This window comes from Vidua macroura, chromosome 1, assembly GCF_024509145.1.
Source record: "Vidua macroura isolate BioBank_ID:100142 chromosome 1, ASM2450914v1, whole genome shotgun sequence".
Lineage (NCBI taxonomy): Eukaryota > Metazoa > Chordata > Aves > Passeriformes > Viduidae > Vidua > Vidua macroura.
The window spans coordinates 102330127-102345961 of NC_071571.1; the positions used below are offsets into that span (position 1 = coordinate 102330127).

At 37.5% G+C, this 15835-nt stretch overlaps 1 protein-coding gene across 1 annotated transcript in view; it reads left to right on the top strand.

The window, feature by feature from the left end:
- PIEZO2 (piezo type mechanosensitive ion channel component 2) overlaps positions 1–15835 on the top strand; it is a 235025-nt gene that overhangs the window by 120011 nt on the left and 99179 nt on the right. Inside the window, exon 6 of the mRNA XM_053989372.1 lies at positions 682–895. Coding sequence (XP_053845347.1) covers positions 682–895 — 214 coding nt within the window. The remainder of the gene's footprint in view (positions 1–681; positions 896–15835) is intronic.

The following is a 15835-nucleotide window of genomic DNA, read 5'->3' on the forward strand; positions in this document are numbered from 1 at the left end:
TCACCAGTTGGACATTTTCTCAAGTCAGCTCAGCTGACTTGAGAAATACTCAAGTATACTTCATACTCAGCTACCTGCACAAAAGCAAAAACAATATACATGTGTGACAGCAGAGTCTTTGTCATATGTAAATTACACATTTCTAGAAGTTAGCAATTTTTAAAAAATCAAACATTTACTGATTATTCTGTAGATTTTATGTAAATATCTTTGGTTTGATATATGAATCAGAGTCTGTTTTGTGTTAATATGTCAAGGTATTTTAATATCTGTATGAGAAGGCTTTTCACTGTTCATCCATCATGCCACTTTAGCACCTTATACTCAAAAGTCGTACACTGGTGGTCTCAGGCAGTAGTGCCCTTGCAGCCACTTTCTGTTTTTCTCCATGCTTTATGAAACATCTTTACATAGAGAAAAATTTCATCTCAGAGGAAAGTCTGGCGAGTGATTGTGTTCTAAGTGCTGAGATACGGCATGAGTGAATTGAACAATTAAAACAAAAAAGAAGATCCTTCTCTTCTAGTCTCAAAGTTAATAGCAGTCTTTAGAGCTAATTGTAATAATTAGCAGAAACCTAATTGGATCAAAATTTTGAATGCACATCTTGTCAAATTTAAGTTTTAACAAATGCCAGTATTTTCCATACTTCTCCAACACTCCACGGTTTTGTTTTTACAGGTATGATGGTGCCATCTTTGACCTCAGCTGTGTATTTCTTTGTGTTTTTGGGCCTGTGCACATGGTGGTCCTGTTGCCAAGCATTTGATCCGCTGATATTCAGCTGTCTGTGTGTATTAATGGCTATATTCAGTGCGGGACACTTGATTGGACTTTATCTGTACCAGCTACAGTTCTTTCAGGAGGTTGTTCCACCAAAAGATTTCTATGCCAGGTGAGAGAAATTCCCTTCCTGTTTAATTGTGGGCACACGATGCAATGCTCTGTTATCACATGTTGATGCAAATGATCCTCCACAGAATGCTTTAACAAATATTACACATACCTTCTTAGTCAGTCGTGGAGTGGAAGAGTCAAATCTTTTCAGATTAAATGGTTTTCAATGATAGAGTGTTGATAGTCCAGACTGGGTAATCATATACAGAGAACTGGAGCAGGTTGGGAGGGGAAGGTTACTTTTGGTTTTTTTTGCTCAGTGTTCCTCAGATGTGAGTGGGAATGATTGACCTAATGCAGGAAATAAAGGAAATAGATGGCAACAGGGGAAGCGTACAAATGCACGTTCATTTTTTTGTAAAAGAAAATAAATTCTCTGGTCTAATGTCATAGTGTCTTAACTGGAGCAAAATGCTTTTTTGTGGTGCCATTCTTGTGTGCAGAGGCTGAGGGCTGCTGGGGTCCTTCATGGACTGTGCATATTAGGCTGATAACATAAAAATTCTCTCTGGTCACATAGAATCACAGAGAGCATACTGATCTTCATACCAACAGCTGCTTACTTTAAGTAAATAGCAGCATTTCTAGTTACTTGTGCAGTAAATATTGACTGGCTGTGATTTCACTGACCTTTTAATTTTATACACACTCTAATCCAAAATAAGATTAAATAATGGATGTATTTTTCTCATTACTATTTTTTTCTGCTGGAGTATGATAGCAATTTTTTTAATGGCATGTATTTTGAATTCTGTAGTAATCGTGACATTAAACTAAATGTGAATATTAATTTAATTTCTAGCAAACCTATTTTTTCTTTTAGCTACTATAAGCTGAAGGGGAAAGGAAATTAGAGGTACTGTGGAGAATCAATTAATTATTTATCTCTCAATGCACTATTATAAGCAGTAAAATTGAGGTGTCTATATACAGTAGCTGTTACTTTAGTACTTATTTTGAGATTTTATTTAATACAGGTTAATAGATATGTGTTTTGTGATGTTGTAATTGGTGACTTGTGGAGTCTGATTGGAAGGGCATAACATTACCTGAAAAATCAGAAAAACCTGCTTAGTTTAGGTTCTTTTGTGCCACCTAGAGGTCGAGGTAGGAGAATGGATGATTTCTAATGCCAAGAAGCTGAAATGCTCTCAATTTCCCTAAACCTTTTATATTACTTCCTCCATGTATTAAGAAAATAAAAAGAGAATGGCTTCAAAATTCTCAACTATTTGGCTTTGAGAATATCTATTCACAGTTTTTAGCAACAGACAGCATTAACATTTTCTCAAGGAGAAGAAATATATGCTTCATATTATTTAACTACAATATGTGAAACTTTCTTCATATGCATAATTTGTGAACTCCCTTTTTTGTTTTTAGTATTTTTTCTATTAATTTTAAATTAATTTATTTTTTTATTTATTTAAATTAATTTTGTCTCAAGATAATTGTCTTGAGACAATTATCAAGACATTGCTAATGTAGTAATTTCTTTAGTAATTACTTGTAGCAATTTCTTTTATTGTAAATAATGTGATTCTTCTTTTTATGAAATTTTCTTTTTCAGTACGAATATGGCACTTTAACTTAGTCATTAATTTTTGAAATTAAGAAAATCAAGCTACAAGAAAGTTGCCTCTGCCTTGGTGTAGAAAAGAAAAACACCTTCAGAGTCTGGGTTAAAAAAAAGTCCCAACGCTGGACTTCAGAATATGTACTGACATATTTGTAAACAAAAAAAATTATGTTACCTTTCTGCAGACTTTCTCTTGAACTGGTACTGTTGAGTACTCTGCCTTTTACACATGAAATCACGTGTAAAAGGCAGAGTACTCAACATCTGAAATCATGTGAGGGACTGATGTTCCAAATTATGTGGGAAATTATGTTTGAATATACACAACAACCTATACACAATGTACACACAATGGCAGCAGCAGGAACAGTATTCCTTGTTTCTTTATTTGCAGCTCTTTCTATTGTGGATCTACTTTGATCTGCTTTCAGGGAGATGTCTTTGAAGAGCATCAAGACAAGTGTTATCAGAGCTTGGAAGTGAAAACCTTAGTGTGAGAAAAGGCCACTGAGGATTTTTAATGATTGAGTTGGGCTGATATATAAGCAGTGGCTAGAGGAGGAAAAATGAGAGATATGTATTGTAATACTGGAGAAGAAAATATTTTAGCATTTTGCATCCTAGAAGAAAATCAATACCTTGCTATTTTATGTACAATCTTGGTTTGAAGATGTGCTAAATATGCAGAGTTTCCATTAATACTAGCACATGACTTCCACAGGCAAATTATATGCCAAGAAAAGAGTTTGATTCCCCAAATTCTTGCTACAAGAAGGACATTGAGGTGCTAGAGAATGCCCAGAGAAGGGCAACAAAACTGGTGAAAGGTCTAGAGCTGAAGTCTTATGAGGAATATCTGAGGGAACTGGAACTGTTCTGGAGAAGACACAGGGGAGAAGCCTGGAGAAGGCTCAGAGGTGACCTTGTTGCTCTCTAAAAGCAAGTTGTAGTGAGGCGGGGTTTGGTCTCTTCTCCTGAGTAAAAAGCATCAGGAAAAGAGGAAATGGCCTCAAGTGGCACCAGGGGAGGTTTAGATTGGATATTAGGAGAACTTTCTGCACTAGAAGAATTGTCTGCCATTGGAAGAGTCTGCTCAGGAAAGGGATTGAGTCACCATCCCTGGAGATACTTAGATCTGTAAACATAGACACTTAGGGACATGGTTTAGTGATGGATTTGGCAGTATTTGTTTAATGGTTGGACTCAATGATCTTGGAGGTATTTTCCAACCTAAATTATTCTGTGATTCTTTATGAAAGAAGGACTTTTATTTCTCTGTAAAGTTTTGAGGGCCCAATCCCCAGAATAAGCTCTCTTGAATTTCAAGGGCAGATGTAAAACTGCTCCTTTTGGGCTGCTTGAGGACATTTTTTTTCCCAGCAGTATGTAAGTCTGGTGTTTTAAAAAGCTTCTTTCTGAATTTGAGTTCTCAAGCTTACAAGAAATGTACAAGTGGTTTATCTGATCAATAAAAAATGTGGTTTTTTTCTGAATAGTAATGCATTCAGCTTGTCAGAGTATTGATTGATTTCAGACTAAATAAAGTTAAACTACATCCAAACAAACCAGAAAATTCTCAAGTTAACAGTATTATTCAGCTAAGATTTGCATCATCCTTGAGCTGTTCCTTCCTTTCAAGAACTCTTCAACTCAAAATTCACTATTTTTGATTGTAAGAAGTGACTGAATAATGTCACCAGAGGAAAGCAGTTTTCTTGGGAGGGATAACCTGACATCTGGTGAATTTACATGTTTTGTCCTGAAACCTCATGGGATTGTGCAAACAAAGTACTCCCCCCCCAAAAAATAGGATATTGTGATAACACAGCCCTAAGTATTTGCTGGAGTGATATTACTGAACATGGAGGTATTGATGTCCTACAAAGTTTCACATCTTCTGCTGTGCCTGTCTGGATCTGTGATGTGCAGGTAGAAGTGGCATAAACACAAATATGTTGAAATGCCATGGAGTGAGCACTGGGATCTGCAGATTGAAACATATACAGTGTACCGAGAAGTCTGAATATAGCTGGTATATCAGGGGTAGGCACGCTTCCAGCAAATCAATATTGCAAATTGATGCATGATCTCAAATATTGCAATATGCAAATATTGCAAAGATGGGAAAAAATAGCAAGAAGTATCCATTTAAAGCAAAATTCAGAAAGTATCATGTTTCTACCATAAAATTATTTGCACCCAAGTTAGTAAAAACAAGTAAATGAGCTAAAATGACTTTAGAAATTAGGTACACAGTGTCACAGCCTGAAAAAATACACAGTAATAAGTTCACCATTTTTGAGATTGCTGCCTCCTTTCTTCCTGATATTGTTTATTTTGGCAAAAGAATGTAATTGGGGAAATGATAAGGCCTTGCCAACATGAAGAAATAGGATCAGTGCAGTGGTATGAGGTTTGTCCTGAGTCAATAGAGTTATTCCTGTCCAAAACTGTGTTTATAAGCATATTAATTTAAAGATCCAGCAATCCAATGTAAATTAAAAGCTATGTGCTTTCCTATAGTTAAGGTCTGTCTTGCTTGTAGTTTTCAGGCAAGTAATGTTCCAAATAGTTCAGATACAACTGGCTTTATCTATAGAAAGCAGCTCCCTTACAAAATGAGGCAAACCTAAGAGTCCAGGTATTGTTATCCACTTCACAGTGATACCCTCTTTCACACCTTCTTAAGTGAATGAGAATTTGGAATTACACAACTGATTGCTTTGCTTTTGTGTGAGCTGGGAAGTCTAGTCTAAGGAGTTTTGTTCAAGAGGAAATTTTCATCTGAAAGTTGTCTATAAATCTATTTGAGCAGGACTTTTTAAATAGGTTTTACAGTGACTAATAATAAGCCTACTTAAATTGCTCTTTCACTTTTGGAGAAAAGATATCTGCTACAGATGGTAGATTTAGGATATTCCATTTGTTTTCAGATTAATCTGAGAAAAGTCCAGTCCAAAATCCTTCGTTTGGACTTCCCTGGAAGCTTTGACACAGATTCAGATTTTGTAGTCCAAATACTCTGTTCAACCAGGGTTATAAATGCTTAAGCACTGTCTCAAAAATGTTCTTGGAGTTGTCAGATCAGGGTCAGATCAGATCCAGCCGTAATATTTTTTCCTAAGTTAGACACTAAACTTGCAAATAAAATCCCATTAGGAGAGCAGATATTGCCAAAATAGTGAAATGTAGCTGATTGATTACCTCTGCAGGGCAAGGCACTGATCTCCTGCTCTTCTGCTGCTTTTGTAGCTCCACTGGAACCAAGAGCTGGGCAACAGGTTTCACCTGCGCTGCAGCCACTGCTAATCCTTGCTGCAGACCATGTTTGGCACTTGTCTCAAAGGCAACTCACCTCCAAGAGGCAGAATTTTCTTAACCTTGTAGGAAACTCTGAGGTTTTTGGGGTTGCCTTTTGACTTGGTCACAAGCCAGTGTTTGAAAAGATGGAGTATTTAAAGTTCATTTATATATCCTATACTGAGTTGCCCTTTGGCTGCAGTAGCTTTCATGCCTTCTGCCTGGTATTTTTAGGCACTTCTCACCATGGTACTGTTGCACCACTGCCAGGACAGAGGCCAGACCCTTGGATACTTGCCATGTAAAGCCACTGCACTGCACTTGTGTGTTTCCATCATCCTCTACCAGCAAAGGCACATTTTGCAGTTGCAGAGCATGCTCCAAAGTGTACCAGGCCAGCCACCATGTTGGTTATCATGACCAGATTTGATTAGAGAGCCACAATTTCTCTTAGAGGAAGAGATGTTAGGTATTTGACCTTATTCTTACAGAAATTTGCAGCTGAGTTTCATACTAGCTCTATAATGTACCACATTTTAGGATGTTTAATTCTACGTAGAATGTTTTAGCCTATAGGCTTTCTCAGAACTTCAGCTTCTTTATATTTGTTTAAAAAATCTTTTGGAAAGGAATGAATGTTTCTGTTAACAGCTTAGAAATGCAAGTTCACTCTCCTGTTGACAAAAGACAATAATCGTCCTTGCTATTATTATAATCTCTTTCTGAACTATGAGGTGGCCTTATTTCGGCTCCCTTTATCATGCAAGGCTGGACGAGGAAAAAGCAAGAGAGGGAACAGTAAGTAGCAATTTGCCTGGAGAGCGGTCCTTCCCATCCCCATGGCATAGCTGTCAGCACTTGCCATGACCATCTCCCCACATCAAGTGCCAAATCTAGCCTTGGAATAAGCAGGCACAATTTAATTTATGTTACTGACCTTCCACCCCAGGTGATTTACACCTGTCTTCCACTGGGCTTGAAAGGGGTGTAAACTGAGACAATTGAGTGTAAGCTGCAAACATAAAAATCAGCCGTTGTCATGTGACATAATGTCGGTGAACTGCCTCTTCCTCAATGTCTCCTGCATGCTGATAGCTGTGTGCTGCACAGAGGCTCCTCTTCCCTGGATGCATTGAACTACTGAGGTGAGAGGGACAGAGGCAAGTGAGGAAGATCTTAAAGCTGCTGATATTCTGTGATAAACTTGCCTGCTGATTCTGATTCCACTGAACTGGGTGTGCAATCGGTCTGATGACGTAGCCATCCCACTTTTGCACACTCTCAGGTAGCTTTGACTCTTCTGTGACCAGCACAGAAGAGTTCTGTCACCCTGGTAGCAGAAGCTCTGCTCATGGTAGGGCGAGACAGATCACTCCACTCCCCCATGCACACCATGGGCTTGCAAGTGTCCGATCCCAGCAGTGGCACTTGAATAGACTCCCTGCCCATCACAGCCTGTCCTGGGTGGACGTGCAAAGGGTGTTTGAAAGAAGCAATCCCTTAATTTTCTCTTCATATTTTCTGGAAAAAACGGATCTTCATTCTATGATCATTGTTCAAGTGCCTGAAAAAAATTACAGAAAAGAGACAAAAACCCTCTCCTCCTACCAGATTTGTATTCCTATTATTCTATGGTATTAGATGTGGACTGTAATTAGCAAACTTGTGTAATTTACAAACTTGTTTTCTTGAAGTCTGCTCAAGAACAATTATCTTTATACTCTGGCATCACTAGAAATTGTGATGAAGAATATTTAACACTCCGTGTTTTCACCTCAGTGTATCAACACTGACAAATGAATCATCCCACATTCCTTGGAGGTAAAAAAGGCAGTCCTGAGTAACCTCAGTTGAGCACACACTGGGGAGTTAGTTCTCATCCATGCAGGGGCAGTCTACACCAGTTTCTCTAAACACTCACAGAGTGGAAGTGCTTAATCTCTTGTTTATTATGCTCATTTAGCCGAAGTTTGGAACTTGCTGATAAAAGCTGAGCCAATCATGTTCAATTTATAACCAATTTAAATCAGCTGTTATACTGCTTTCGTTTTGAAACTGGGCAATTTCCAAACATTTCCTGGGCATTATTGTTTATTATTCCATTATCTTCTTTTCCATCTCCTGCTATTTTACTTTCTTTTTATGTTTAAGGCCAAATGGGAATCATAGCTTTTATTTCTGCCTTAGTGCACTCCCTGCTAAAAAGGAATATTTTCTTTGCTCATACTTTCTACTGCAGAATCTCTTGATGAAGGTATCCATCACTCTTCTGGTTTTTTTCAACCTGTTTCACTGCCAGCTGAGTAAGTGGAAAATCTCTTTATCCTCTGCATGCATCACTGAACCTAGCAGGCTGCCCCAATGTGACTGAAAAGTATCATCACTCCTTTTTCAGAGGTGGAAAAATTCCCTAACAGAGAAGTCAGATGAATCACATAACACTCCCAAGATAGCCAGAACTTGGAATAAAGCACAAAGCTTTTGGCTGCAGTCTGAAACCTAGATCACAGACCAAGTTACCTCAAAGTTAAAACAGTATGAAGCTACACTTTAAAACAACTTCTGTTCTTCTGTACCTGTCACTCTAAGGGGTAGCACTAAAGCTCTTAGGCAGTTGCATGGTTAATTGTTGTACCCGTTCACTGGCATGCTCTGGTCAGCACCAGCCCACTGAATGCTAATGCTCACTAGGGTTATCTGAGCACTGTCTCCTCCTTCTAATGTCTTCTGCTGAAGTTTTACCTGAGTTCTTCTGTTCTTCTCCCAGCACCTGAGCTTAGGACAACAAGGCTGTCCATGGTCTGCACTACTGGTTGAGTTTTAGGAGCAGACTGTCTCCCCCTCTGCCTGTGAGAGACTTTCTGAGGTGGGGCTGTTGGCTCCTTTCCTTTCAGCAGCTCAACTAACTCACTTTGAAAAACCAATAGCCTCAGTTACTAATTTGCACAGAAAGACTTTGTTAACCACATCATTGTTAAGCTATGCCATTTTTGAGCTGTGCCTTCTCTTCTGTGCTCGAGTGCCCAAGTTCATCCTCTCCACAGGGGGAAGCCTTTGTGTCCATGGATGTTTCTGAACATGCCTTTGGCTTTCCTGTGCTTTCCACATAACGCCTCAGAAGCCTGGACCTGTTTTCTCATTACTTTAATCTCTGAGTAGAAAGTCCAACTGAACATTAAATATTTTTCATTTTTTCCGTGCAGCTTGGGTGTTGTCCATACTCAGGTGGTGCTGTTCAGTATTAGTTGCTTTTCATGCCCTTTTATAACGACAGGGAATATGTGTGTACATGAGGAAGATGAGCAACTGGCAAACCACTGGTGCCAACCAGCCTTCTCTGCTGGGGTGACTGTTCTCTCATCCCAGCAAGGCTGCCTCACTCATGCAGCCTCCATCCTTCAGCTACAAACCCTGTGTTGCCTCTGGTTTGTAGCTAAAACTATTAGGAAAAAAAAAAAAAAAAACCAAAAAAAAACCCCACAAAAACCCAAAACTCTGCTGCATTTAAAATAGTTTTCTTTTAGTGACAGAAAAAACAACTATTTGCTTAATTTTATTTGAGAACAAACTCTATTTGCCTCTCCTAAACATGAGCCAAGCTGCTGATGTCAAAGCAGTGACAATGCTGGCCCATCATGTTGATGGAGTCGCTAAGTTATCAGGCAGGAGTTCTAAAGCAATTTCTTCTGCACCTTTATCCCCATTTCACCACCTTCTTGCTATCCTATCTGGCAGTCTTTGCTAGATGTTCAGATGTCTGATTGGAACGAAAAGATACTGGAATTGCTACTTCAGTACATTTCTTCATCAGATAACTGCCTCTGGAAGTCCCAGCAGAGGCCCCCAAAGGCTGCAGCAACATGCTGCTTTTCTAGCTCGCTGATGTGCTGAAAGGAGCAACATCAATATTGATGCTTACTAGAAACTCAGAGCAAAGTTGAGCTGTGTAATAGCTAATGAAAAGATTTGGGGATCCAGAGAAGTAACCCATTGATAGAATAAATCCTCTTCATTTAAGGCTTTTGAAGATAGATTTTGTCTCAGGAAACAAGGGATTAATAGACCCACACCTATTTTTAGTGACAACAGTGGGGAATTACTGCTTCTGAAGCAATAAAAGCTTTTGTAATAGAAAGTCAGTACAAAGCTAAATTATTGGAGGAAATGTGATATAGAGCTCACAAATCTTTATGTTCAGACTTAAACTCCCCTTAGAGAAGCTGTTTTATTTCAGATATGTGAAGTATTTTAATGTCTGAAGTTTGATCATTTTTAATAGATGCTTATTTCTTAACAGCTTCCAGTCACATAGACTCAGATAAAATTTTATTATCTCATTACTTCAAAACAAAAAACAGTTTATAGAGTAGATACTATTTATCATCTTAGCTTAAAGTTGTTAATGAACCTGAAAGCAAAGTGATTCTATTGTAGCTGCTCATATGGCTGTTTTTTTCTCCTTGAATTAAGATTTGTGTTGTATTTACAAGTTTTGAAAGCTTTTATGTAACTCACCACTCTTAAAGATATCTTTTCTCTACAGCTTCCTGATTAATGGCTTGTAGTTTCTCTCTGTCCTCATTATATGGATGATATTAGCACACAAGTTTTAAACTACTCACTTTTTCATGATGTTTCTCATGCAGTAGATGTGCATTTGAAATTAGTTTTCCCTTAAAAGAAAAGCCACTGATGTTCAGAAGAGGATGGGAGATACACAAGGGCTGGTTTTGTCATTGCCAGAAAAGCTTTGATCCAATAGAAGCTATGGAAACCAAAAACCAAAACTCGGTAGAAAAAAAAAGGACATAAGACATCTGCTAAAGAGCTATAGAAATGTGATGACATTAAAACAAAAGTTAGAACGATCTACTTACCTAAGTCTACATTCGCTACGTGTGTGCCTGTATTATAGCGTTGGGATAGCAACATGCCGAAGAAAAACAATTCCAGTCCCAGTCTACATTTATAGATATTTCAAAAAAATTCTTTGAACTATTAAGCTGAAATTTATCATAATGCTCCTCAACCCAAACAGTCAACTTGTTTTATGGTCATTAATATGGCACAGTTCCATCTAGCCAGTTCTGAATTATCCAATTCTGAACCAAAGCAGGGTCTAGGGCTTTTTAGGGCTAAAAATACTTGCAATGCTCTTTAAAGCTTGTATCTCTCCAATATGGATACATTTAATGACTTTAATCCAGCTGTGAACTGAGGCTTGTGGCTGCAGTATCTCTCTACACAGTTGTCCTGCTGAGCTGAAGAGAAGGCATGAAGGATCAACTCCTTCTCTGTGGAATCTTATAACATGATTTGGAAAGACAAATGCCAGTTTTTCCATTCATTCTTTTTTTTTTTCCTTTAAAAAGCCACGTGAAACCAAATGCCTTCTGCTCTCTTTAACCCTAATTTTTTGGGATGCCTAATGCATTTCAGCCAACTTTTCCACCTCTTTCCTCCTAATGTTCTGCTATTTCTGTAAAAATGTGGTGTCAGTTCAGTGCACCCTGGAGCAGTAGCCCCAGTATGGTCTGAATTCCCAGCCAATAGCCTGGGGAGTAATGACCTGGAAGGCAAGGATGGGTTGAAGGTACCACAGAGCTGGCTGAGTTCTTTCCAACACCATGTGTTGCTTTGGGCACATAGGCCAAAGAGGGGGAGTGGAGTGGCTCATAGCATTCCCTTGGAAGAGGCATTATGGATATAAGTTTATGGATCTTAACTTCTGTGTAGCTCTGTCATCCAAATACGGATCTCAACAGGATGGCTTGTGTAGGAAAAGGGGACTCCTGACTTTTAGGAGGATTGTGTAGGAATTATGTTTTGTCTATGCTAATTTATTTTCCAGTTCCTTCCACTCCTTTCTCTCTCTTATCCATGGAACATTTTCAAGCCTAACAACAATATGCACCTCTTTTAAGTCAATGTTTGAATAAAGGTTCACTCTTCAAGCAGTGTTTAGAGTTTGGGAAATAACCCTTTCAGTATTTCAAATACTCTTCTCCATGAAACTCAGTATTCAGGGCTTGTGCTGTGAAATATGAAGTTTTTACTTTTCTCCCTGTATTTCAGTCCTTTATGCCCCAGAAAAAGAATATTTCTACCACAATCAACACAACCTTCTCCAAATATATTATTTTTTGCCCATTTCTATGCAATTTGTTGCTTTCTTTCCTTCCTTATTCTCCCCTCCCTTATTCTCCTCCTCTTTGCTTACTCTACTCTTTTTCCCTTTTCTTCTCTCATTTGGTCACTTTTAGCATCTCAATTTTAGGGCTCAGCTATTTGAATATCAGTCTCAGTATTCCATTCTCCTACCCCAGACTTGCAGACACCACTCTTTTCTCCTTCCATGTGAGGAGAGTGAAATAAATATGCAATAGAAGATATCCAGATTAAATAAAGATTCAGACACTTCATAAAATCCAACACAAATTCAGAAGTTCTACAAAGATGGATTGCCCAAATCCAACCCAGCACACTAAAGTGTTCTGATGCCATTGTTGGGAATAACCATGCAGTAGGTACTGGTCACAGAAAAAAAAGCATCCTGTAATATTAAATGCTAAATCAGAAAATGCAGCTCCTGGAGTGGTTTGATGCAGACATTTTCTTCAAGCTGTAATCTTCATGCAAACTCAAAGATGACATAGAAAAATTACCCCTGCTCTGTTGTGTAGTGAAAAGTACTATATGAAGGAGTACATAGAATTGTAGGAAGATGCAACAACTGGAAACCTCATCTAGACAAAAGCTAAAACTCTTAGAAAAAGAGACAGTAGAAGTTTTTCTATCAATTGAAGTCAAGGTTGGATGCCATTCTAGACTATAAACTCTTACTCAACCACAAGATCATTGTTCAATAGAAGAATTATTGAGTGTCCTACATTGTGCAGGAAGTCAGAATTATTACTTCCTTTCCTGGCCTTGAAAGTTACAAGGCAAATACTTGCCTGAAGTCAACTCCTAAAACATGAGCACATGCAGGATCTGAACTTATAAACATGTTTTTACCAAAAAAAAAAAAAAAAAAATCCTAATAATTTTAGTGAATGTAAAATTCACAGATCTAACAGATATGTGATGACTGCTTTGATAATTCTGTATATGAAGCATATTTTTGTTTACATAGTTATTTTTTGTTCATATTTAGTACCATGAGTAATTGTGCCAATTCTTATAATATATTAATGTAATAATTAAGTAATGCATGCAGTAGAAGTTTTAGCAATGTAGAGTTTTAGCAACTTTTGCAGTTCTTTAGGTGAAATATCTGTGGGTGCAACAGGAATTAGTTTCTCTGTTTTCAAGTGAAATTGAAATTCCTCTTCTGAATTTTAATGTTAGACTAATATAGAAAGTGGGAATTTTGTATGGTCACAGTCTACAGCTTTGTCGAGAAGTCGTGAAAGTTGAAGGTGCATCTGCTAGAAAAATGATTCACAGATTCAATAGGAATCTTTTCCAAGAAAACAAGCTTATAGAATAGTAACTGGACAAAAAGATGCCACCTTCATTTTAAGAACTCTTTTTCACTGTGTTATCTCATAGCATTTCTCAGTCAGATGTTAAAGTTCCTCTTGGCCTTTTATAATTTCAGTAACTTTTTCCAAATTATTTCTGCTATGCATTTTTCAGAAGATCAGTCAGGACTTTGAAAAACCCAGCTTTAGCTCTTTGCAAGAGTAGAAATGCTAATCTATTCACGTCTTGCAAACCACCATTTTATGTGACATTGCATGCAGTCTTTTGGAAACCCAAATATATCCATTAATAAATAAGTCTCTCATTATTTGTTTTGTTTATATTCTGTATCCAGGCACACATGTACTTGACTTGTTTGGTAGTGGGTTTCTCCCACTTAGGACTCATTCTGACCTTACTGATGGCATACCTGTATGTTGGGTAAGATGGAGTCACACCAAGATCAGAGTTGGACTCAAACACAGCTGGTTGGGATCAATATTGAATGTAAAGACATCTTTGCAGAATGAAGTATGCAGAATTGAATAATACCCTAATTTATATTGCTTATACATTTTATGGTAGCCATCCCTGTGTAATTAGAAGCTTTGTGTAAGGGAAGATGACTCTATTCCTCTGAAAAATGTTCTGCACCAGCAGTTCTCATTGACAATAATGATGAAGCATAAATATTGAAGCATAAATATTGAATAGCAACTTGTAGCATTATTGGAGGCCAGAACAGACAGAACAAGCATTCCCAAGACAACAGTGAATTTTGAATGTGATAAACAGGGAAAGTTGTGTTGAGTGCATTGTGACTAACAAGTCTCAAAGCCCAAGGAGAAATCAGAAATGAGGAGCAGTTCCTCTACATCCATGCTTTATGAAACAAGCAACATACATTGAATAAATTGAAGTTAAATACATTAAACTACATTTGTGACCATGTGGCAAGGGAAAAGATGTGCTGTAACTTATTAATGCAGGACCAGAAGGGAGCAGAATTAAGTCCAATATTATAATGTACAAATAATTTAGAGCCAGCAAATGAAACTAAGAGAATGAGAATATAACTGAAACATAATAAAATTTCCTAGCCATTAGGATTATGTGGAATAGTTTCTTTTCAGTGGAGATAAAAGTAAAACATAAGTTGATCTGACTTTCTAGCTATAGTATAAAACATACTACAGGAATTGAATATGTCATATGAAGATCAGGTCTGCTTGGCAGAAGGTTTTGAGAGCCTTCAGGAACTTTCCCTCTTTTCTGTAGGAAATACTCATCACTGTCAATGGAAAGACTTTGCATTTCAGTAAGAATTGGATTTCACTCTGATTCTGATGCTTATAAGACAGAAATAGGGTGAATCATACTGTGCTTACAAAGAAAAGCTTAAAATGAACCAAAGATGGAAAATTGTGTGAAACAGAGGTAAAAGATGAAACTAACAGGAACTCAGCAACTAATAGGAACTCAACAACCCTGATCACTGATGAGCAAAAATGACAAGTCAGTAGGAGAGGAAAGCAGGCAAATAAGATGTTCCTTTATGCGATAGAAATATGAACAGAATACAATCCAGCATGAATTTCACCCAGTTGGAGCCAAACTGTAACATCAGCTCCAAATGTTCTTGGATGCTATGGAAGTTTGAATCTGAGTCTGCTCCAAACACAGCTCGTTCAGCTCCCTTAAATTACAGCAATTTACTTTGTACGCAGGATTTTTTAATGTTTTTTTTCCCAACCTTGTATCCATCCAAAAGCTCTGAAAGGTCTTAAAGTTTATACCTTTGGCCTCTGTTGACAATCAGAATGAGAAGTGAGTGCTGATAGATTGGTTAATAAAATGCTATGGAGCTCTCCTAGGAGTTAATGGTATTATGCCCATGCAGCAAATCTCCAGTTATGAACAGATACAACATTTTTGCTTTGCAGCATCCAAAGGCAGATTTCAGGCAGCACATCTCTATTGAATATTGTGCTTACTCTTTGTATTCATTCAGCTTTTCATGTTGGATCTTACTAGGTTAAGGAAGAACTGAGCTTTTAGACACTCTTAAAAATAAAATCCCCCAGCAGAAAATCTAGCATGCTTTGGTTTTGGGTTTGTTTTTTTTATTAATGTGTTTGATTTATCCTTTCAGAGGAACAATACTTTGGGAATTATTGTTCTACCAATAAGATGATCTTCTTAATTGTCTCTTAGACCTTGTTTTGGTAAAAAAATGAAAACTCTCACAGACATTATGGTATAAAAAGCTTTTGTCAATAGACAAAATGTTTGTAATTAATACTGACACATGCTACTGGTAGCTCATGCCCCAACTTTGGAACTTTGCGAGCTATTTTATAATGAAAGAGCCAGATTAACTATTGTTTCCTATTAGTTTTGTTTCAGTATTTAACACATCTACTAGGCATCCAACATCTTGTATTAAATTGAAAATGTTGGGAATTTTTTTTAATACTAGGTGGGTTTTTTGCCAACATATGTTCCTTACATGATAGAAATAATGTGTAATCCTATTTTTTCCAGAAACATCAAATATCTCATGTCATTGATAATAATACTTCTAATTAATTT